Source organism: Mytilus californianus, unplaced genomic scaffold (assembly GCF_021869535.1).
Source record: "Mytilus californianus isolate M0D057914Y unplaced genomic scaffold, xbMytCali1.0.p SCAF_2, whole genome shotgun sequence".
Classification (NCBI taxonomy): domain Eukaryota; kingdom Metazoa; phylum Mollusca; class Bivalvia; order Mytilida; family Mytilidae; genus Mytilus; species Mytilus californianus.
Genome location: NW_026262668.1, coordinates 107,163,650 through 107,185,851, shown reverse-complemented (window position 1 = coordinate 107,185,851; position 22,202 = coordinate 107,163,650). Strand labels below are relative to the sequence as shown.

General features: G+C 32.8%; 2 protein-coding genes across 4 annotated transcripts in view; one reads left to right on the top strand and one right to left on the bottom strand.

Annotated features, from left to right (window-relative positions):
* LOC127730676 (integrin alpha-4-like) overlaps positions 1-22,202 on the bottom strand; it is a 50,449-nt gene that overhangs the window by 19,363 nt on the left and 8,884 nt on the right. For all 3 annotated transcript variants that reach the window (XM_052239191.1, XM_052239189.1, XM_052239190.1), the window contains exons 2-15: positions 16,798-16,925; positions 14,894-15,012; positions 13,869-14,081; positions 11,785-11,833; positions 10,106-10,192; positions 9,801-9,886; positions 9,087-9,146; positions 8,460-8,600; positions 8,156-8,261; positions 6,185-6,370; positions 5,295-5,522; positions 3,534-3,691; positions 2,374-2,502; positions 1,649-2,121 (exon numbers count right to left, since the gene is read on the bottom strand). In XM_052239191.1, the coding sequence (XP_052095151.1) occupies positions 1,649-2,121; positions 2,374-2,502; positions 3,534-3,691; positions 5,295-5,522; positions 6,185-6,370; positions 8,156-8,261; positions 8,460-8,600; positions 9,087-9,146; positions 9,801-9,886; positions 10,106-10,192; positions 11,785-11,833; positions 13,869-14,081; positions 14,894-15,012; positions 16,798-16,925 (2,163 nt within the window). The remainder of the gene's footprint in view (positions 1-1,648; positions 2,122-2,373; positions 2,503-3,533; positions 3,692-5,294; positions 5,523-6,184; positions 6,371-8,155; positions 8,262-8,459; positions 8,601-9,086; positions 9,147-9,800; positions 9,887-10,105; positions 10,193-11,784; positions 11,834-13,868; positions 14,082-14,893; positions 15,013-16,797; positions 16,926-22,202) is intronic.
* Positions 20,626-21,800, top strand: LOC127730677 (mitochondrial ribosome-associated GTPase 1-like). The gene has a single exon (XM_052239192.1). The coding sequence runs from the start codon at positions 20,748-20,750 to the stop codon at positions 21,693-21,695; it is 948 nt and encodes a 315-aa protein (XP_052095152.1). The 5' UTR covers positions 20,626-20,747; the 3' UTR covers positions 21,696-21,800.

Sequence of the window (22,202 nt, the reverse complement as noted above, 5' to 3'; positions counted from 1 at the left end):
TGTCCAAATGTAAAAGGGCGCCATAGCGTGTCATTTGTCTAAACGCCCAAACGTGTCCATTTTTTAATGAACACCCAAACGTGTCCAATCCCCCAAACGTGTCCATATCGAGCTTAATTTTTTTCTTTTACTGGAACTATCATTCGTGTCCATATTATAAATACGTAGGTTATTTGGTTATTGTTTTTTCATTAACGTATACTCATTTTACTATTTCATCAAAAAATAGAAATAAATTACTTTAGGTCTTTTTTAAACCGGCAGTTTAACCTGGTTAAAAGTGGGGGCGTCCGTTCGGCTATGTTGGATGTAAATGTAAGCAGCCATGCTCAGTTAAATTGTAGATATTAAATCAGATACCTCGTGTAGGGAGAATGTCCCATTCTCTGCGCATTAAAACCTTTGTAGCAATTAACTCTTTCATGGTGCCATCAGTTGTATTTTGGAAGGCAACATTTTTTTTTAAATTTCCGCAACTTTTATTTAAAACGGCCTCTATTACATACGGAGATTGCAGTAGTTTCTTACTGAAGTCATAAAAAATCGGTCTTCACTCGCTCTTATTTTTTTTAGATTAAAATCCCAACTAGTGTTAATCCCGAAAAACTGTCAAAATTTATACCCAATCCTAAATTCCCGGTATGATAATAGAACCTGTATACAGTATTTATTGTTAACATGATGTCGTTCCAATAATGCATTAAATATTTGGCACTGGACGTTATTTCTCTTGTTCGTGTGTCTTTAGTGATGCTCGAAACTTAAAATTTATTAAAAAACCTGAAAACCAGTTTATGATTTGAAGAGCTTTTAAAATATCAGAACTGTTGAAAAAAAGGGAAGTCAATTCTGTTGAAAGCCCGCCGTCGGATTAATATAAAAGGCATCATCGGAGTTTATTAGTAACACATAATTTACATAGTAAACGATTAATTCAACTGCACTAGAATTATTTGTATGTTCGCTCTAAATGAGCAAGAAATACTGGACAATAAGCAAATTCAGTCAAAAGTTAATTCATATGTTACATAATAAATTTGCAATTATGATAATCATTAACAACCGGCATTGAACAAACTAATGCTAATAAATAACTACCTCATCAACTGCTTCCCCCATCATAGAATTGCCGTAAACGTTATTGGTTTCATTTAGGACATACATGTATTAGCGCTAAAAGACGTTCAGCAGCCGGTTGTACGAACGTGTCATTAGGCTAATGAGTCATTAAGTCTTCATTAGCCTAATGAATCATAAAGGCTTAATAAAGACTTAATGACCCATTAGGCTAATGCAACGTTCGTACAACCGGCTGCTGGTGTTTAACAGTGGACACGTTTTTGGCGAATAACAATTATCGGACACGTTTGGGGGTTTTGAAATCGGACACGTTTGGGCCATATTGAATATTACGGACACGTTTGGGGAGAATAGACACGTTTGGGGAGAACAGACACGTTTGGGGAGAATAGACACGTTTGGGGAGAACAGACACGTTTGGGGAGAATAGACACGTTTGGGGGAATTGGACACGTTTGGGGGGATGGACACGTTTGGGAGTGTTACAAACTTACCAAATGTTAAATGACATCAAGATACTACAGGAAAAAACATTATTACGTTGTTCGACATTTTACGTTTTACTTACCCAATAACTATTACATGAGATCTAGAAACTACAGGTAAATATAACGTAACATTATTGGATATTCTACTACTACTGTGTGAACTGATCAAAAACTCTACACTATCCTCCAACAATCCGTTTCCAACGTAAAATTCGAAAATAGCAGATGTATTGTAATTTTGTTCCTTACTTATTCTACAACTAATAATAAACTTTGAACTATTGTAGTCTTCAATGTCACATGGCAAACTACGATTGCTCCAGTAATGAAAACTTTTCACAAAAGATAATATTTTTGAATATTGAATATTTATACTGACATCACTTGATGTTTTAATGTCATCCATATTTAGTACCGTGACTAGAACTAGCACATTTACTGATTTTCCTACGGTATATACAGTTTGGTTTTCATTCTGTATTTCCATTGCAGCCTTGATTAATATTTTTTCGTCGCATTCATTGTCATCTGCACACTTTTGCTTCAGTTCAACCTACAATAATCATTGTAGTATTATCATTTATTTCACCCATCTTTCTTCTTTCAAACTGCCTTACTATTGAAATTTATGAAAAAAATATTAATAGAAGCAAATTTTCATTTGTTCATTGATTTTTGGCGGTATTAGGTTCTTGTTTATATAACACATAGCTTTCTACTTCATGGACTGCTATTTGCTAGAAATAAAAACGTCTTCAAATCTTTATTCACAATTAATGTAACAGAAATAATAATGTAAACATACCTTCGCTTTGCTTTTATTGGTAATCTCTGGTTGTTTTTTCTTCCCGTTGAATTGAAGTAAGGTAACTTTTCGACCTCTTAAGTTGTAATCAAGTTCAATCCATACATCTTGATTTGATTCTTCTGTGAACTTCAATGATAAGGCATCATTTAATTAGCATGCATTACATTTTTAGTGTTAAACGGAGTAAAATATTATTTGGTAAAAAAAAGTATTATACGAGACGCAAATATGGTCTTGTATACGTCTTGTCACGATTTTTATATATCTTTATAATGCTTGTTGTAAATCACAACATAACTATACCAAGCTGCAATTCGTTCGACCAATTAAAAATATACTGGTTTTTCAAACAGTACTCTCTTTTTTATCAAATGGTATTATTACGTGAAGTAAGGATAGTAAGAAATTGATCTACCAACACAATTAAACCAAAACAGATGTACAGAATTCAACATAGGGTTTTCATCGACGGAAAAGTTTCTATAAAATAAGCTCAGCTTTATAACACATGTACATAATTCAACATAGGGTTTTCATTGACAGAAAAGTTTCTATAAAATAAGCTCAGCTTTATATTACCTAGGCTCAGAATAATTTAGTTTGTTATGAGACTCATCGCCGAATGTGTACTTACCATGAGCAATACACCGGGTTTAACTAGTTGAGCAGGATATGCATCTTACCTTTCCGGAGCACCTGGGATCACCCCATTTTAAGGTGAGGTTCGTGTTGCTCAGTTTAATGACTTATAAGTTTTGAATGTCCCCTTGGTATCTTCCGCCTCTTTTTTATCATCTCATTTATTACTTGAGAAGGTAGCAAATATTAGGAAGATACAGTTACATACTATTTACTCTATGGAATTAATAAGGATTCTATATAAACTATTCATACCAGACGTTTATAACTTTTTATTGATAACATTGTATTATCTGATAGTCATTTAGCTTACTATCATAGATGAATTTCACCACTGGCCAATTTGTCAAATGCCACATGTAAAACTTCATCAAAGATACCAGACTTATAATTTGTTAAAAAAGGAAATCATTATCTTAGTTTGTCTTTATCTTCTACATTTCTCTGTATTGCCAATTTCTGAATTTACTTTGAACACCGTAGTTGGATTTGCTGTAATAGTAGATGAAGTGTTGTACCTGTATATATATTGTAGTATTTTCACATGCTCGTCTGTTGACATAAATCCTACGCTTCCCAGTGAAAGTTTTGAGTGGAATCAATTTGTTGCTTTTGTTATAGCCAAAAACTCGTGAATTATTCCTAGATGAATCAAATACAACCTGATATTTCACAACTGTAAAGGAAACAACAAAACTAGAAAGTATGATATCATTTAAATGAGCATGAGTTGTCAAATTCATCCTCTTCGATTCGACTAAGATTCTCATATTTGAATTATAACATACTAAAAATGTATGTTCAAATTACAAAAAGTCATTAAGAAATAATTAACAATGCATAGACTCGTTATAACGTATCAGCAGTTAATGCGTATTTTAGACAAGCTGCCGTGTAATTAACCGACGAATTCCGATGGTCATATGACCTGATGTAAAGAAAAAAAACAAATATAAATACACAGACAAGCACGAGCAATGGTATGATGAAGATTTTTCTAGGTCTGAAAATATTTAAATAATCGTTTTACATGAATAAGATTGATTTTTGTCAGAATCAGTCAACGAACGTGTTCTTCCAGTTGGCTGCCTTGTTTCCCTTTTCAATGTTGACTTTCTTTCTTTTTTATAACTAAACATGCTCAACACATGCGCATCTCATCTATAATTAAAGGTCAAATTGAAGTTCGCATAAATACGGATTCAAATTAGGTTAAATTATTATTATTGACTTGCAGGTCAATAATACATCAGCGATGTTTTGAGCTTATTTTGACAAAATTGAACCAAAATGAAAGCTTATAGCGAAATAACATTTCATAATTCCACTTTTATTAATATTGAAATGAAACAAAAAATATATTTGTAGCTCATGCCCCTTTTATTTCAAAGAGTTGGTGTGGTATTGTAACAAACAACTAGCCACTAAACACTGTAAGAATCAAAAGTGAATACAAAAACATTTGCAAATCGTCGTGAAGCATTCATCATTGGGCAAACATTCCGACCTACTGATAAACTAGAATGCAAAAAAAGTTCAAATGGGTCAAATAATGAGCCAATTAATATCGAAAACACAAAACGAAAACAACTTTAAGAGACAAAGAAGATGACAACGACAACCAATGAAAAAGAAGCACGTGGTTTATGTCCTACTCTCACTCAATAACCCATATTTCAATAAGTGCTTACATATCATATATCCTAGTGAACTTGATATCAAGATACGACAGAAAGTAGAATGTCTGCCTCACATCTTAATCTTTTCCCCGATATTGATACAGATGGGCGACTTCAAATTAGAATCTATGATAAACGTGATGATTTCAAATTTCCAATTGTCCACTTCCCTTTTCTCAACGGTAACATAGCTCCTGCTCCATCGTATAGCGTTTACATATCTAAGTTTATACGTTACAAGCGTGCATGTTTACGCTATATGGACTTCATAAACAGGGGTGTGCTCCATACACAAAAATTGCTCCAAAAGTGTAATGAATAACGACTGAAATCGACACAGCATAACTTTTACGGTCACCATGATGAATTGGTTGACCGATATGATGTATCGGTGTCTAAACTGACTAACGACATGTGCTCACGGTCATAGAAAACCCTTTAAATGTTCTTTTACTGAAAGTTCTTCAAAAATAGACTAGTTTTACACAAAACTGCAATAACAAAAGCATTATTCATTGGATAATTATCAGTACTTTTGATCACATTAACATATTGTTCATCCTATATCGGCATTTTTCCATTTTCCAGTATAATACTTACTAGCATTAGTGGGTGAGTTCAGTCTGTCGCTTTTGAACATAAAACAGTATATCATATTTCCTTGTAGAAGATTTTGGTTGGTACAATTTGGTTGAAGTTTCTCATGAATGATACAGCCATTTACTGGTTGCAAATTTTTAATTTTTAATATTGTCTCCGACAAGTCAATTAAAGGTGTGGACCACAGGACAATTGTATGACCAGATTTGTAGGCACCGACTGCAATATCTGAAAGAAGGACTATTTCTGAGAATTAACTGTAGAATTTGCTTTATCTTTTGAATTTCATATATTTGTTTATATTAACAATTTTACAGGACGAATTCCTTATGAATGTACCCAACAAGTTTCAAAATAATCAATTCATAAATAGTTTCAAGAAAAATTGAACCTGCAAAATCTGTAGAAAATGTAACTGGTGCTGGTTAGAAAAGGAATGACGTCCAACACGTACGCCTTCTAGTTATAATTTTTTGAGCCTGAAAAGATAGTTAAATATGCTTTAGATTTAACAATCCTCTTAATCCTTTCAATAAGACTGGCTGCATCTTGAAATATGACGCTCTGTCAAATTCGGTAACATTCACAGACGGTTCAATCATTGTCCATGCGACAATCAGAAAAATGTCTATTAAAATCCAAAAGTAGGAAAGAAAAAGAACACATTAGCAGCTGTTTTATACCCGGCAGTTATCTCGTGATCTTAAAAAATATTAAAAAAGAAAATTTTACATTTACCAACATCTTTATTAAAATGCGGAACGGTCGATCATCACAGAAACGCTAGTAGCTGTAATTAAGTACTATATACTTACATTCTATGGAAATGTCATACATTGTTAAAAAAAAAATGAATATGAGATTTTAAAATAAAAATTAAATTGTGATACCTGAATAATTATTTCTGTCAACATCATATGGCCTGGAAAATGATATACCAAATGTTCTAATTCCGGGATCTATCTCCCTGGCTGTAATATGTTTTGTGAACTTACTCCATAAACCTAATTTATAACCATTAAAGATATATATGGATCCTCTGCCGTCTTCTTCATAAGGGGCACCAACGACAATATCTGTAAACCAATTATATCGTAATTCAGGATTTCGATGTCATAAAGTATAATTCTTTTATTAGAATAGCAATGTTTTAAATCTCCCATTATGTTTGTCCAGTTTTATGTTTGACGCCAAATATTATACTTTAAAAGTGTGTTTGTCATTGAAATCGTCAACAAAAAAAATCAAATTTCACTTTGCAGTTCAAAGGAAAACTGTGCGAAAATATATAACACTGTACTTGGTGTCATGTTAATCTAATACTGTTACAGTCACCTGTGATTGTTCAGGTCTTTGTCATTTAGTCTTAATCATAGTAGAATTTATAAAGAGAGAGATCATTTAATTGCGTTTTAAATATCAAACCTGTACCAATCTGAGATACCAATATAATCCTAAGGGGGTATATTAGTAAAGGGTTGATTATGCGTGCTATTGAGAAAAAAACCATATCATATATACTTTATTACAGTATAAAATCTAAATATTACCCCCCTGTAAACACGGATAATCGGAAATCTTCAATATTTTATATGAACTGATTATCAGTTCACAATAGAAACGTTTTGTTAAGAAGTAATAATGCAAAATTTTGAATAATATCAGAATTATCATAAAGTATCATTATTTCCTTTATCAAACGATTAGAACAGTTTAATTAGGAGTTTTATGTAAAGTTGGTTTGATGTGTTGCTGTGGGAATAGATCCCTTACAAATCAACCTCAATTTATGCATCTACTAGCTATATACAACATCGGAACACACAACTCTCCGTATATATGTGCAGCTAGTCCAGAGAAGTTCAGGGGGAAAATGTCAACAAAATCGATTGATAAGCAGCTAGGATTAGCACTTTTAAATAAAAGTCAATAAGCAAATTCAAATGGACTTTATAGCTAAGAGGCGTTCAAGCAAGTTAAAAGATCATTAACTTTTCCTAGAATTAATATAAAGGAGATAAATTTTAAGTAGAAATCGGGGACTTCAATCACACCAAAAATCAAACAGAAAATTTACGGTAAAATAGAAGACAGAAACAACCATTGAAATGAAATAAAATATGCACCCACCAGCAGTAACACTAGAACGTTTACTGAATCAAACTTCAAGCAATGTATCTTTGGTGAGTTTTTACAGCAAACAATAACAGCTTATAATATTTAAAAAAGAATAAAAAACAACGATGTGTTTAGTACAGTATTTTTGTCAAACATATTGAGAACAGACCAAATAAAGGCAACAGTAGTATACCGCTGTTCGAAACTCATAAATCGATAGAGATAAAAACAAATCCGGGTTACAAACTAAAACTGAGGGAAACGCATCAAATATAAAAGGAGAACAACGACACAACAAAAACACAACATTGAAATGTAACACACACAGAAACGAACTATAATATAATAATGGCCATTTTCCTGACTTGGTACAGGACATTTTAAGAAAAAAATGGTGGGTTGAACCTGGTTTTGTGGCATGCCAAACCTCCCGCTATAATACAATACTAAACAGGACCCTTTTCTGAAATAATCAAGACTAATGCAGAGTCATGTTGAGGGATGTCTGTTCTATGGAAGGGTTTGCATATCGGGTCTCGCATTCTGTCGGAATGGAAGTTAGTCTTTAATGATTACATATTTAATAATCTGTATTAGTAAACATTCACCTAACGTTTAAGAAAATAAACTCCCTAGTGTGGATGACCAACAAAATGCAATGTATAAAGATGCTGATACAAACAAACAAAATATGAACACTCTAATATCAGTCATTATATAATTTATGCTTTGCCATAACAAACCTTCAAATCCATCTTTATCCAGATCACCGATGTTAGAGATTGTTGCTCCAAATCTGGCAAAAGGTTTATCAAGACCCCTGAGAACTGATGCCTTTCTGAAACCGAGCTAAATATGATAAAAATATAGCATTATATATAATTACATTTCATGTCATTGCAATGAAGCTAGTTTTACATTCAATGTCATGCAATATTATTTGTACCGTCACTACGAAAATATTTGCTGCGTCAACTTGAATATTAATTGAAATATTCTTTAATAACTATACTAGTACATCGACTTAAAATTAATCTCATCACTTACCAACCCATGAGACTTGAACACAAACACTCGGCCTTCCTCTGGGCTCTTATCTGCAAACATCGGAGCTCCTACTACAAGGTAGTCTAGTTTGTCCCCTTCTATACTTAAACTGCATAAAGCTGCTCCAAAATAGCTACCTGTCTGTTAAACAATAACAAATGCATTTAAATTTGTTGATATGAGAAAACTACGACAATGCACGAATAGAAAGTCAAACTACATAAAAATATAAATCAAGGGAGATGTGGGTATGTGTCAATGAGACTGCAAACCAACGACTCAAAAGATCTCTTAGTAATTGTGTTACCATGTGATTCAGTAAAGATGAGTATGAACAGACGACCAGTGGTTCAATGATTTTATTTTTGTAAAGCAATACATATAGATGTTGGAAGTCATTTATAAAATTACAATATGTTAGTGAATATGTATTCTTCAGTGAGTAGACAAATAGGCAAATCCTACCCGCATGCGTTGTGCTGGCTTTTCTTAAATTTCACTATATTTAATTTGTTTTGATAGTAGTACTGTTAGGGCAATAAGCTTTCGAAGGCCTTTTTCGGCTTTTAAATTGTTCTTATATGCAGCTAAATGATCATGTAAGAATCAAAACACTATAATGTTCACCTGTGTTCCAACAACGGATGACAGCGGACCAACTGTCGATTCGCTAGAATACAGCAATACCTAAAAGCAAAAATATTATTTTAATGACTGACAACTGCGTCCCTTTGTGGCATCATTTACAGAAACTAATTTTTCTATTATGTTTTCTATAATCTTAATATCAGTCCCTTGTATTAAAGATTAGATCGTTATTCAGTTATATCGTTATAACGTATGTATCACACAACGTAAATTTTGCCAAATTGATAGGATCCATGTTGCTTCTGGTGTGTTGTGTAGTTGTGTCCAATTGATGTATATCCCACTCAATCTATTTGTACGTAATTGTTTTCGATGTTAACTGAGATACATGTTTAACGCGTTTATCTCGTGACGTACATAGACTACATGGTTGCGTTCAATATCGTAGCAGATATTATAGCCTCTATGTCTTATATATCTATCTATGTTGAACGATATGCTACGTAGTTAGCCTATCAAAATGACGTCATGAGTAATAACCTTTCCGACTCCATTTTGAATTCTCTAGATAGCATACATTAATTGGGCTATCTAAATCTATTTAGCGGCTTGGCTAGCTACACGTTCAGTAGTCAAAATCTACGTGGCCCTACGAAGCAGCCCCAATTAAATTATAGTATAGTTGCAATTTGAATCATCATTGTTTCTATTGGTAAAATTTACGGCATGAAAACAGGTGGAGTAACGGCTTACCTTTCCATAATTATCAGCTCTAGGGGCGCCGACTGCTATACTAAATTTGTTTCTACTTACAAATTTCCCTGTCGTTATAGAATATCCTAAAAATAAAATATAATGATGTGAAACTTAGGGTTTATCACTTCATGCATGTAGTCAATAATTAAACAATGCAACCTAGGTCATTTGTAAGTTATGAATATTATTTCACGATCAAATATTTTGGCTTAAACATTGAATACGAAGTTGTTTTCATTCCTACAAATGAATATTATATACATTTCTCTATCTTTAATATATATGAATATTTCTCGACTTACCACTATAACTATCCTGGAAGTCTTTTCTCGATGGTTCTATGTATCTTACATTGTTTTCTCCTGCTATCGTTTCTATTACAACACCCCCTACAAAGAACAAATTCTTTATCACTACTGTAGGGATATATAAATGACTATGAACACCCATGAAGATCTCGCACTGTCCGAATTTTATATTTCATTTTTCAACGAGTGTCATGACTGAAGAGAAGAAACCTTTTATAACTCAATGAATATTATACAATCCTCCTAATATCCTTTTTCTTAGATATTCTTCTTTTGTTTTTATTTCAAATCTTTCTCAGTATTCCTGTTTTGATAAGTACCGATTATCAAGTTGTCTGCATATTGATATTATAAAATATCAGCTGCAAGTCACAATAAGAAGCTTTTTGTCGAGTGAGCGCAGCAAACGAATTCAAAAAGGCTTCAAATTGTGCCGTGCAGGTGATATTTTACAATGTAAGTATGGTGAAAATCTGATAATCGATTTATCGGATTGTATTTGTGTATTTTGCATGATAAAAACAGGTGTTTTTTCTTTGCTTCACCAGCAAACTGGAAGATGACTTGATAAGTTCGGGTCAAACTTATCAAAGTAGGTTCATTCATAATGACGTCGGTGATATGTTCGGGTCAACGTTATTTAGGCCGGGTTAATGTATTTGACGTCACAAAGCCGTGGTATGCAATTTTATGAAGAGCTAATTAAGCAGAGTGATACAGACAGTGGGGACACCGATAAGTACCGGTTATCAGGTTGTCTGCGTATTGATATTGTAACGCATCAGCTGTGAGTCACAATATGAAGCTTTGTGTCGAGTGAGCGTAGCGAACGAGTTCAAAAAGGCTTCATATTGTGTTGAGCAGCTGATATTTTACAATATCAATATGCAGACAACCTGATAATTGATTTATCGGATTGTATTTGTGTATTTGTATGATAGAAACAAAAGTTTCACCAAAAAACTGGAAGTTGACGTGATAAGTTCGGGTCAAACTTATCGACGTCGTTTCATTCATTATGACGTCAATGATATGTCCGGGTCAAAGTTATTAAGGCCGGGTCAACGTATTTGATGTCACAAAACCGTGATATACAATTTTATAAAAAGCTGAGCCGAGTGAAACAGACAGCGGGAACAACGATCATCAGCATTTCTGTGCTGACGTGAAATATATATAGATACGCTCTTTATGAAATGTTGAAATATTCTAAATACTAAGGTGTTTCTACCCCAAGGCATATATATCCTTATCCGTATTTGGCACAACTTTTCGGATTTTTTGGGGTTTTTTTTATTTTTTTGGCCATCCATCTGTTTGTTTTGATCGGCACCGGTGAGTTTTATGTAGACGAAACGCGCTTCTGCGGTACCAAACTTTAAGCCTGGTATATCTTTGATGAATTTCCCTTTTTGTTTATCGTTATCATATTTCATAAGATTTGTTTTTTTTGTAAAGCAAAAATCATTTGTTATAAATTCTGAAGACCTTATAAAAAACAAAATTCACTGAAATCCAAGTATTATCAAAACTTCCAAGATCTTATCAATAGCCACCTTCTAAGATAATCTGCGATTAAAATTGATGACTTGCACTTGAAGAAACATGCAAGATGTAACGGGGCATTTATAGTTATTCTACTGTATTTTACCATGAAGACCTATAGAACTAACCTGTCCAATCATTTAAACCAGGAGCTCCAAACAACAACGTTCCATTTTCCTAGATAAATAATATATACAGGGTATTAACTTAAAAGCAATGATGTCATCATGTTTCAGTCTCATTTTAATGATTTTGTAAACAGTTGTACAATTGATTTTACGTGAGATCATACTTCTTTCACGTCACTACACAATGCCTGTCGAAGTTTTGTGTTTACAGATTAAATTTCAGATTCAATGATATTAAAGATAATCAATTTTACTGCAGGGGCGGATTCATGCATGATTTTTGACTAGGGAACGTAATTGTTAAACAAACAAAATATATAACGCCGAGCAGATCGAGGCGAAAAAAATTGGAACGACTTTCTGATAAAAAATTATATATTTTTCAACAAAAGATTGCTTATGCCCTCTTCGTCCCCACCCCCAAATCAAAATGTTTATAAAAAAAAAGAGGCGGTAGATATCAAATGGACAATCAAAATTCATAAGTCGAAGAGAAACCGACAAAACCATGACAATAAAAACGAAAAATGACGAAAAGACAAACAACAAATAAGATATAAGGCAGATTTAAATGTATTTATGGTTTCTATTTAGTTCGAAGGGATAGATGCGTTCATTCTTCTTCCTATGATGCTCCTGTATGAAGTCGGCAAGAAGAATAGCACAGTTTGTTCATATAGGAATGCCGAATGTCTATTGAAAAAATCACATCCTCCAAAAGTAATGAATATGTTGTCAATCAAAAAGATCAAGCATATTGATGTCAACTTCAGAAAATAATTTTGTTTGAATTACAGTGGTTTTTATAACATATAAATTATAAAATTAAATACCGTATTTTGGGGGGATGGGGATTTTTATTCGGGAGAAAGCAAGTGACGGTCACATTTTAGCAAGAAACTCTTAATACAAATATGATCGTGGTTTCGCATAAATTTTCAAAAATACAGAATCAATTCTATAATAAATACCCCGAATAAACGTATAAATGGAAAAACTTGGAAAATCATAGGTTTGTTAGGTTCTTTGGAATTCGAATAAAAAAATAGAAGCCCTGGATCTGCCATACACTTTGACGAAGTCGAAGAAAGACAGACAACGTCATGACGAAAAGACAGACAACGTCATGACGAAAAGACAAACATCACTTCATAACAGACTATACAGAAAATCAGAAATTAATAAAAGCAAAACGAACCCCATCATAAACAGGCGCTGAATACAGATGCTGTTTGTGAAGATATCATGCATTTTAACAATGAACAATGCACGATGCAGTTAAGTAACTTGGAAGACAAGTTTTCTAATTTGTATAAGAGAATTCATTGAAACTTAACTTCTCAACATTGATTTATAATCTATGGATCTATCTTTTTTGGTGAGATTTTATATAGATAAAAAGTCCTTCATTTCTTTTATATTTATCATGAAGTTACAAATCAAACAGTAAGAAAAGTACTTTTGTCATGCTGGCAAGTATAATAATTAAAATTTTCGCCCCTTTGATTCCCACTAAAAGCAAGAATCCCGCGTGTGTAATTTCCGTTTGACTTTTTGAAAAAATTTCAAACATGTATGATCTGTCATGATTGGCTCTTTTATTAGCGTCGTTGTAGTGAATTGATGACAAAAAACTTCCTTCACAATACCTAAGAGATTTATTTGGTTTTGAGTGATTGACAGTCACAGTTCAATCACAAACAAATGTTTTGATTTTCAGTCGTTTAACCATTTTTACTGGAATTATTCTGTCTCGACCTTTGATCTTCAACATTCTCCCAAAGAATGGACTAAGACTTACATACTCATTAAAACTAAAGAAAATGTAAAATTGCTCGATCTGTTATTCTCAATTTTCATTTAATTTCATTTCAGTTTGTGTTTCAGCATTATTTGCATAATATACGGGTATTGCACAGTACGAATATCTGACGACCGAGCAAATTTTATAGAAAAGATGATATGCTTTCGAATAGTATATGATTTAGTCGTATAATAGGTGTGGGCATTGACAAATTAATTTTAATATAATTCCACTATAACAACAACTGTATAAGGAGAATATTCACTTAGATTAAACTAACCTGTGAGAATACTGCTGAAAATCCCATTGCCCCCATTGAAAACTCAACATAATTACTCTTTCTGTTGACAAGTCTTTTCAAGTTAGTTAATGCTGGGAGAAACTTCGGTGGACTTGATAAGTCTGAACTCAAAAGGTAACATATTCCATTCATATGGGACATTCCATTCATCTTTTTCTCCAAATATGAGTCCTTCCATCTCGGGGCACAAATCTGGTAGAGTAAATTGATTTTACCTTGAAATGTTAGTTCTTTCAGAAGAATGATCATTTCATGCCATGCTTTAAGTTTAAAGCAAGTCTAAACTGTTTCTTTTGTTTTTCTGCATTAAAATTATGTACAGTTTTTTTCTAGGCATTGCACAAGATCTTGTCTTCATGTACTCATGTTTTTAACTTTGATTATTTTCTTAGATGTACAGACACCGATATTAGATCATAGCACGGCACGATTTCATATCAGCAATCAAAGGACTTTGAGTTTGTTTTAAGAAACTGCGAAATTCTTTGATACGGTACAATATTTTTATATAATATAATAATAATAACCATTTTTTACTAATGATTAAGAGCATTCGATGCTTTCTCGAAATATGCAATGAAAAATATATCTGTATTTCCTGCTTTCTGATATATTTAATTTCAATTTGATAAGGTTAAGGTTAAACACACAGCATTTATTTTCCGTATTTCAATACTTTTCGAATAAATATAACACAACTTCCAAAGGAAAAGAGATTTTTAACCCTTTTTACAAAGTGTTTATTAGTCTACAGGCCCATCAATTAGATATCTAGTTGAAGATTAAATGCGTTTAAATTCTGGTGCTTTGATACAATTATTGGTAAAAGAAAGCTGTAGGCAATTTTTTTTGCCACTACAAATTCATATGTAGAAAACGTCAATCGTTAACACAGCTCTGCAAAGACTTCTATAAGCAACTGATTTGACGACGTCAGTGTACAGCTAATTTTGAATGACTAGTGTTAGCGATGTCGCAAATAACTATAGATTCCCAACACTTACCATAATGGATGAGTGGTTGATAGGTTCTATATCTAATGTCATTCCTAACCACTGGTTGCTCATGTCGTTGTGAAATGTTATTCTCTTGTTGTGATAACTTATCGTTTCTTCTGTGTTACCTGTTGCGAAATGAATTTGAAACGACAGAATCAGATACTTTGAAACTGTAAGCGTATTTGCTATGAATTATGTGTTAAAAAGAACAACCCAGGATTATTGAGGTTTAACCTTATAGACTATCGCTTTCAAACCCTGGTTTTTCATTGTCATAAGTTCACTTCCAATGTAGGTTAGAGTTGCCTCTAACTAATAGTATGCATCAGTATACAAATTGTAATCCTAAAAAAACTTTTGACCATCTTGAAATCTTTGATATAGTAGCTTACGTTACAGTTTCATGTGAAAGAATTATTAGCACAGTAATAAACGTCCACTGCAAGCTTATATTTACATTTACACACGATATAAGCAAAATATCTTTATTTATAATGTGCTATATATATACAATCTGGATAGTGCACAGCTAAGGTGTGCATTAATTTCCTAATATATATATACTACACAGTTTCAATTCACTCTTATTTTAAAATACGACAAAGTTGTTCAAATTACAATTAACAATTTGGTACGACTTCATCGTTTCGAAATATGAAATAAAATAAAGGTTTTGAAAGTGGAAGGGACAAGAGAAAGACTTGATGGTATGATACTAAACCCCTAACGGGAGGGATTGTGCTTGATTTTCATATGATGAACACATAATATTTCAATCAGTTTAATTGAGGTCTGGAGCTGGCATGTCAGTAACTGCTAGTAGTCCTTTGTTAATTTATGTATCATTGTCATTTTGCTTAGTTTCTTTTGTTACCTATTCTGACATCGGACTCGGACTTCTTTAAAACTGAGTTTAACTGTGCATATTGCTGTGTGCTTGTTTATTCTACATTGGCTAGAGGTATAGGGGGAGGGTTGAGATCTCACAAAACATGTTTAACCCCGCCGCATTTTTGCGCCTGTCCCAAGTCAGGAGCCTCTGGCCTTTGTTAGTCAGGTATGTTTTTTAATTTTAGCTCATTTATATGTTAAAGGAGTTTAGTGTGACGTCCATTTTCATTGAACAAGTACACATTTTTGTTTAGGGGCCAGCTGAAGCCCGTCTCCGGGTGCGGGATTTTTCTCGTTGTGTTGAAGACCCATTGGTAGCCTTCGGCTGGTTCCTGCTCTTTGGTCGGGTTGTTGTCTCTTTTACACATTCCCCATTTCCATTCTCGATTTTATTCTACTTAAAATTGGGAACGTTTTTATATTTTTGTGTATAATTCAAATCCTTAATTAATACTCAATCTCTGTACAACTAGATAATTATTTGTTTTGTTATTTCTGAAAAAAAAATAATGAAACTTTTAGAAAATCTGAACAATTTAGATTCGTTTTGTGCTCAACGTAATGAATAACAATTTCTTAAATATTGAGTCCTCTTAATATACTATTTTGGGACCGAATTCAATGCTGATGATATGATTTTAATAAACATCTAAACAGGGGAAAAAATAAGATGTAGATTCTGATACGGCATATACCGGCATATCTTCAACATGGTCAGTTTGTCATTTTTTTTAAAGGTGCTATAACTTTTAAACAATGAAAATTACCATGTTATTCTCAGTTTTTCTTGACACGGTAACCGGTGGTTTCCGTGTGTTTCAGTGGCTGGTGCATAATTTTGAAAAAGGAAGCACTTTTAATATCAGTAATAGTGAGAAAAATATTCTTATAAGTTTGTATCCATCACTGCGAATTTTCAAAGGTCCCGTTTCACCTTAAAACATATCTCAAAATAATCAGATATAATGCAGCATTGCACACTGCTGATAGAAATATTTCAAAATAAGAATAAGACTTACCTGCATTATTTACATTGACAGGGTAACAATCTCTTTTCTGGCCTGCAATTGGACATTTGTACAGCAACCCAGGTCTGTCAATCAATGAAAAGTTACTGCTGTTTCCTTTGGGTGCACCGACAAGGATCCTTTAAAAATGTATATGAAGATTGAATAAAAACAAGCGGGTTATGTTCTTCTCATATATGTTATGATGGTATGATACTAAACCCCTAACGGGAAGGATTGTGCCTGATATTCATATGATGAAGACATAATCTTTCAATCAGTTTAATTGAAGTCTGGAGCTGGCATGTCAGTTAACTGCTAGTAGTCTATTGTTATTTATGTATTATTGTCATTTTTTCTTATTTTCTTTGGTTACATCTTCTGACATCAGACTCGGACTTCTCTTGAACTGAATTTTAATGTGCGTATTGTTATGCGTTTACTTTTCTACATTGGCTAGAGGTATAGGGGGAGGGTTGAGATCTCATAAACATGTTTAACCCCGCCGCATTTTTGCGCCTGTCCCAAGTCAGGAGCCTCTAGCCTTTGTCAGTCTTGTATTATTTTTAATTTTAGTTTCTTGTGTACAATTTGGAGTTTAGTATGGCGTTCATTATCACTGAACTAGTATATATATATTTGTTTAGGGGCCAGCTGAAGGACGCCTCCGGGTGCGGGAATTTCTCGCTGCATTGAAGACCTGTTGGTGACCTTCTGCTGTTGTCTGTTCTATGGTCGGGTTGTTGTCTCTTTGACACATTCCCCATTTCCATTCTCAATTTTATTGGTGAATGCATGGATATACGTCACTAAGAGAGCGACCAAACGACACGTAAAAGACAATATATATTTGATAATTATGTTATTAAATTCATCAGAAGATTGACACCTTACTATCCAACGTCGAAAACCTCTATCGGTATCTTCGCCAATGCGCCAAAATTACGCCTGGCATATTTGTATTTGGAGACCGAGGGTTTGGTGCATTATTTGCACCATATCCTAATGTAAAATTGCTCAACCAAACTCAATGTTAAACCTCCTGTTCTAGAATGGTATTCACCCAAAAATACTGCAGCAATGAAATATATTACCAGTGTCGATTTTTTGTTCTCAAAACAGCCCTTCCGTATGTTTAAGTACGAGATTTAAGTTAAATTTACATTGTAAATTGTCATATAGAGTGAAGAAGATACTAGGAAAAATTTTCATACACGAGAAAGGAAAACGCAACTAAAGTAAAGACACATAGAGACACCAAGTCTAATAGAAGGTCGTGAAGGCGAAAACATATATATGATATTAGAGTTGGAAGAGATAAAGTAGACTTAGGGAGCTAAAATCTAAAATTCATGTACAATTATAGAGGTAATTTCCTTCCATATTACTTTATTTTTTGTTTAATATTGTATGTGTATTAATTTATAACCATTTTGGGTAAATAAAACCTGTAGAAAATCAAAAAGCGTTTTTAAACTTGGGGCATTTTCTGAATCAAATGGTTTCAATATTTCTCTCTTGACAATTGTTTCGTACAAATAGGTAGAAATGGTGTCTTCCTGGAATGCTTATATTTTTTAAAATATCTATTCTTCGAATGCCAACAAAATATATTGAACTGATGTTGTTTTAGTGAATGGATTTTATTTTAGAACAAACTTTAATAATCATTAGAAAACGATAGTTTGAAGGTAAAATTATATTGCACCTTTATAATATCACTTTTTGTCAATATAAAATTGAAATGAAATAGAATAATAAGTCAAATGGTATGAAAACTTTAAATTTAAAATGATAAAATTGAAACAAATAAATGAAACAAGTTGCATTCATAGATGTTTTTTAAAATTCCCGAAATAAAATGTAATTAAAAAAAAAGTTAAAAATTTTGTGAAATGTGACCATTCATGTTGAAATTTTAAATACGTATGTGCTTAATTTTTATGTGATTGTGACATGTGACCATTCATGTTCAAAATTTAAATATATGTGTGCACATGCTTAATTATTTTTATTTATATGTAAGTGTGATGTGTGCTTTGGTATGTTGGTGCTTTTGGTTCTTTATCTTTATATATATATGTTCCGCTAAGTTTTAGAATACCTAGTATCATTTGCGCTAAAAAATTAATAAATAATTACGCCAATTCGTAGATAAGACATTTTATTAACACTATACAATTGGAAGCTGTTTTTGGAGAAAAATGCAAAAAACATTAAATGAAAGCAAGTGACGACACCATTAGCAAATACATCTAATGAATCTCAAAAGAAAAGTTTCAAAAAATCTCAAAATTAACAATTATAATCATACTTTCAATATTATTAAATAACGAAGTTGTCAATACTGTACAAGTTCTTGTATTTATCTGAAATTCTTATGAGGTTATTTCATCTGAGCTAGATACAACACCACCTTATAAATATCCACTCTTCTGTATGCAAAAATACTCCATAAAATATTTTGTATTTTATGAACTATAATTTGTTAAAAACTAAGATAGCTATTAGTATCTATCAGGTCAATGATCTTTGGTATGTAGTTGTATTAGCATTGGCACATTTAATTTCCATGGAGATTATTTGACCCCCCCCCCCCCCCCCCCCCAGGGTCGTTGTCTGTTGACTTTGAAAACTTTTGCATAGTTTATTTGGTATGCAGTACATAAGCATTGGCACATCTCATTTTCATGGAGATTATTTGGGCCCGCCCCCTCAGTCGTGGTATATTGACCTTGAAACTTTTGCTTAGTTTACATGTATCAGTTTGTGATTAGGTCAGTTTATAGGGAACCACTAGTGGTAGGTCAATGATATTTGGTATTAAGGTGTATTAGCATTAGCACATCTCATTTCCATGGAGATTGTTTGGCTCCGCCCCCTCAGTCGTGTTCTATTGACTTTGAAACTTTTACTTACTGTTATAGTTTACATGTATTAGTTAGTAATAAGGTCAGTTATTGGGGAACCACTAGTGGTAGGTCAATGATATTCGGTATGCAAATGTATAAGCATTGGCACATCTCATTTCCATTCAGATTGTTTGGCCCTGTACCTTCAGTCATGGTTCATTGACTGAATATTTTGCATAACTTACATGTTTATTTAATGTATTGCTATTTTAATTTCAATAATTCATTTTACTATCAAAATAACAAAAAGGCGAGATATATCTCTGTGTTAACAGTTTGTTAACTTGTTATAATATCTAGTTCATCGTCCTTGTATAACTGAGTCTACTTGCTATTCAGTATCATGCTAGATTATAGTGCTTCAGTTTGTGTTTTATTTAACTTATTGCATGCTTTTTGTATTGTCTTGTATGCCGGTTAAAAGCTCAATAAAGCTTATTTCATTCCTTAGTTTTTTAACCATGCTGAAGTTTTAATAAAGCTTATTTATTTCAAGTATTTGTACAGTATAGTACTGTAAAAATCCTTGTTTATTTATTTGATCTTATTTTAATATTATCTATAAATAATTTATGTGAAGATATGTAGATACGGATATCTTTTAAAAACTGACATAATCTGATACGGTTTGCATGAACTTTAATAGTAAGTAGTTCTACTATTAAAATCCTCAAGTTGGTTGGTGATTAAAAACGCCTGTAGGTCATTTTTGCCATGATTATATAGCTCTTCAACTGTTTCGGCTTTATTCATCCTTGGCTTTCAAATATTCGGCTTTGAGCGTTCCTGATGAAGGTAAATCCAGAAAAGCGCTTCGGACGCATTAAATTTATCACGTGTTGTTTTCATTTTTTAAGCAAACTTTAATAGTTAAAAACCCCCAAGTACACCCTCAGTATTTCAGATACTTACTTCCCTTTCATCCGGGACATTGTAATGGACGCGCCCATTGAATGAAACATTCAAGTTAGACATTACTACAGAAATCTAATTTCTTCTTTGGTGTTGATCAGTGACAGTCCATTTTTAATATTTGATTTACCAGATGAAATGGCACAGACATTTCGGAAGACATTTTCTCTTCCAAATTATGATGTAATAAGATGGTTTCCTGGTCATATGGCAAAGTCAATGGGACAAATGCAATCACAATTGAAGAATACAGATTGTGTGATTGAAATACACGATGCAAGAATTCCATTCTCAGGAAGAAATCCTAGATTCAGTGACATGATTGCACTTAGACCTCATATACTGCTGTTGAACAAATTCGATCTATGTAACAAGAGACTGAAAGGGGAAGTTTCAGACAAGCTTCACTGCATGGGTGTTGAAAATGTGCTTTTTACAAATTGCTTAGAATTTAGGACAAAGGAAATACAAACTGAGTTAATGCCAATGATATTTAATGCAATTAATTCAAGACCTAGGTATAGGAAAAGTGTTGACTTTAATATCATGGTGATTGGGGTTCCAAACACGGGAAAGTCAACCTTTATAAATGCCTTCAGAAGAATGCATACTACTAGAAAGAGAAATGTTGCTCAAACTGGAGCAATAGCAGGAATTACTAGAAGTGTTAATAATCGAATTAAGGTACATTTTAACCCAGACATGTTCCTTGTAGACACTCCTGGCATATTGACACCTTACATTCCTAACATTGATTCTGGAATGAGACTGAGTTTATGTGGTTGTTTACCTGACCATCTTGTTGGGGAACATTACATAGTAGACTATATGTTGTATTGGTTGAATAAACAAAAACGTTTTAGTTATATTGAGAAGTTTGAATTGCAAGAACCAACTGATAATGTCATGTCATTTTTGTCACACATTGCCAAACAGCAAAACATGGTAAAGAAAATTAAAGATATTAATAATCCTCAATTCCAACATGCGTTTAAACCTAATTTTGAACAAGCTGCTCAGTATGCATTGAAAATATTCAGAAAAGGTCAGCTTGGAAACTTTACAATTGATTCTGATTTGTTATGATAAATGGCTCAATGTTACGTGCATGTACATGTACATGTAACGTTAACATGATTAAATCACATATATGCATGCATGACATGTTGGCATTAAATTTTTACAAACATTTACCTGTGTGAATTATTTCTTACTTTGAATTCAAAAATCATTAAGCAAGGGCCTAGAAACATAGAAAAAATAATCCATATACAGGAAACAGCTTTCGCTTCCCTTAGCCCACTCTACAGGTTCATTTATAAAACTGAAATTTGGTTTGTAAATACATGTAGTGTAATGATTGGTTACAAATGAAATCTCAAGTTTTTTTTAGTTTACAAGTACAAATGTAGTAGACATGATAATTGTATTGATATCATATACATGTAATTACAACCATTATACTTAAAAAATAATTGATAAGTTCTCATCCATGCAGATAATTAGCTTGTACTTTGTACTGGTGTAAACATTTATTATATACATGTATTTTGTCTCATATGTGACTATATAATACATGGATATTGTCTTGTA

What these genes read in the sequence shown, in the direction of transcription:
- LOC127730677 (XM_052239192.1), top strand. Translation starts at nt 20,748, where the DNA reads ATGGCACAGACATTTCGGAAGACATTTTCTCTTCCAAATTATGATGTA.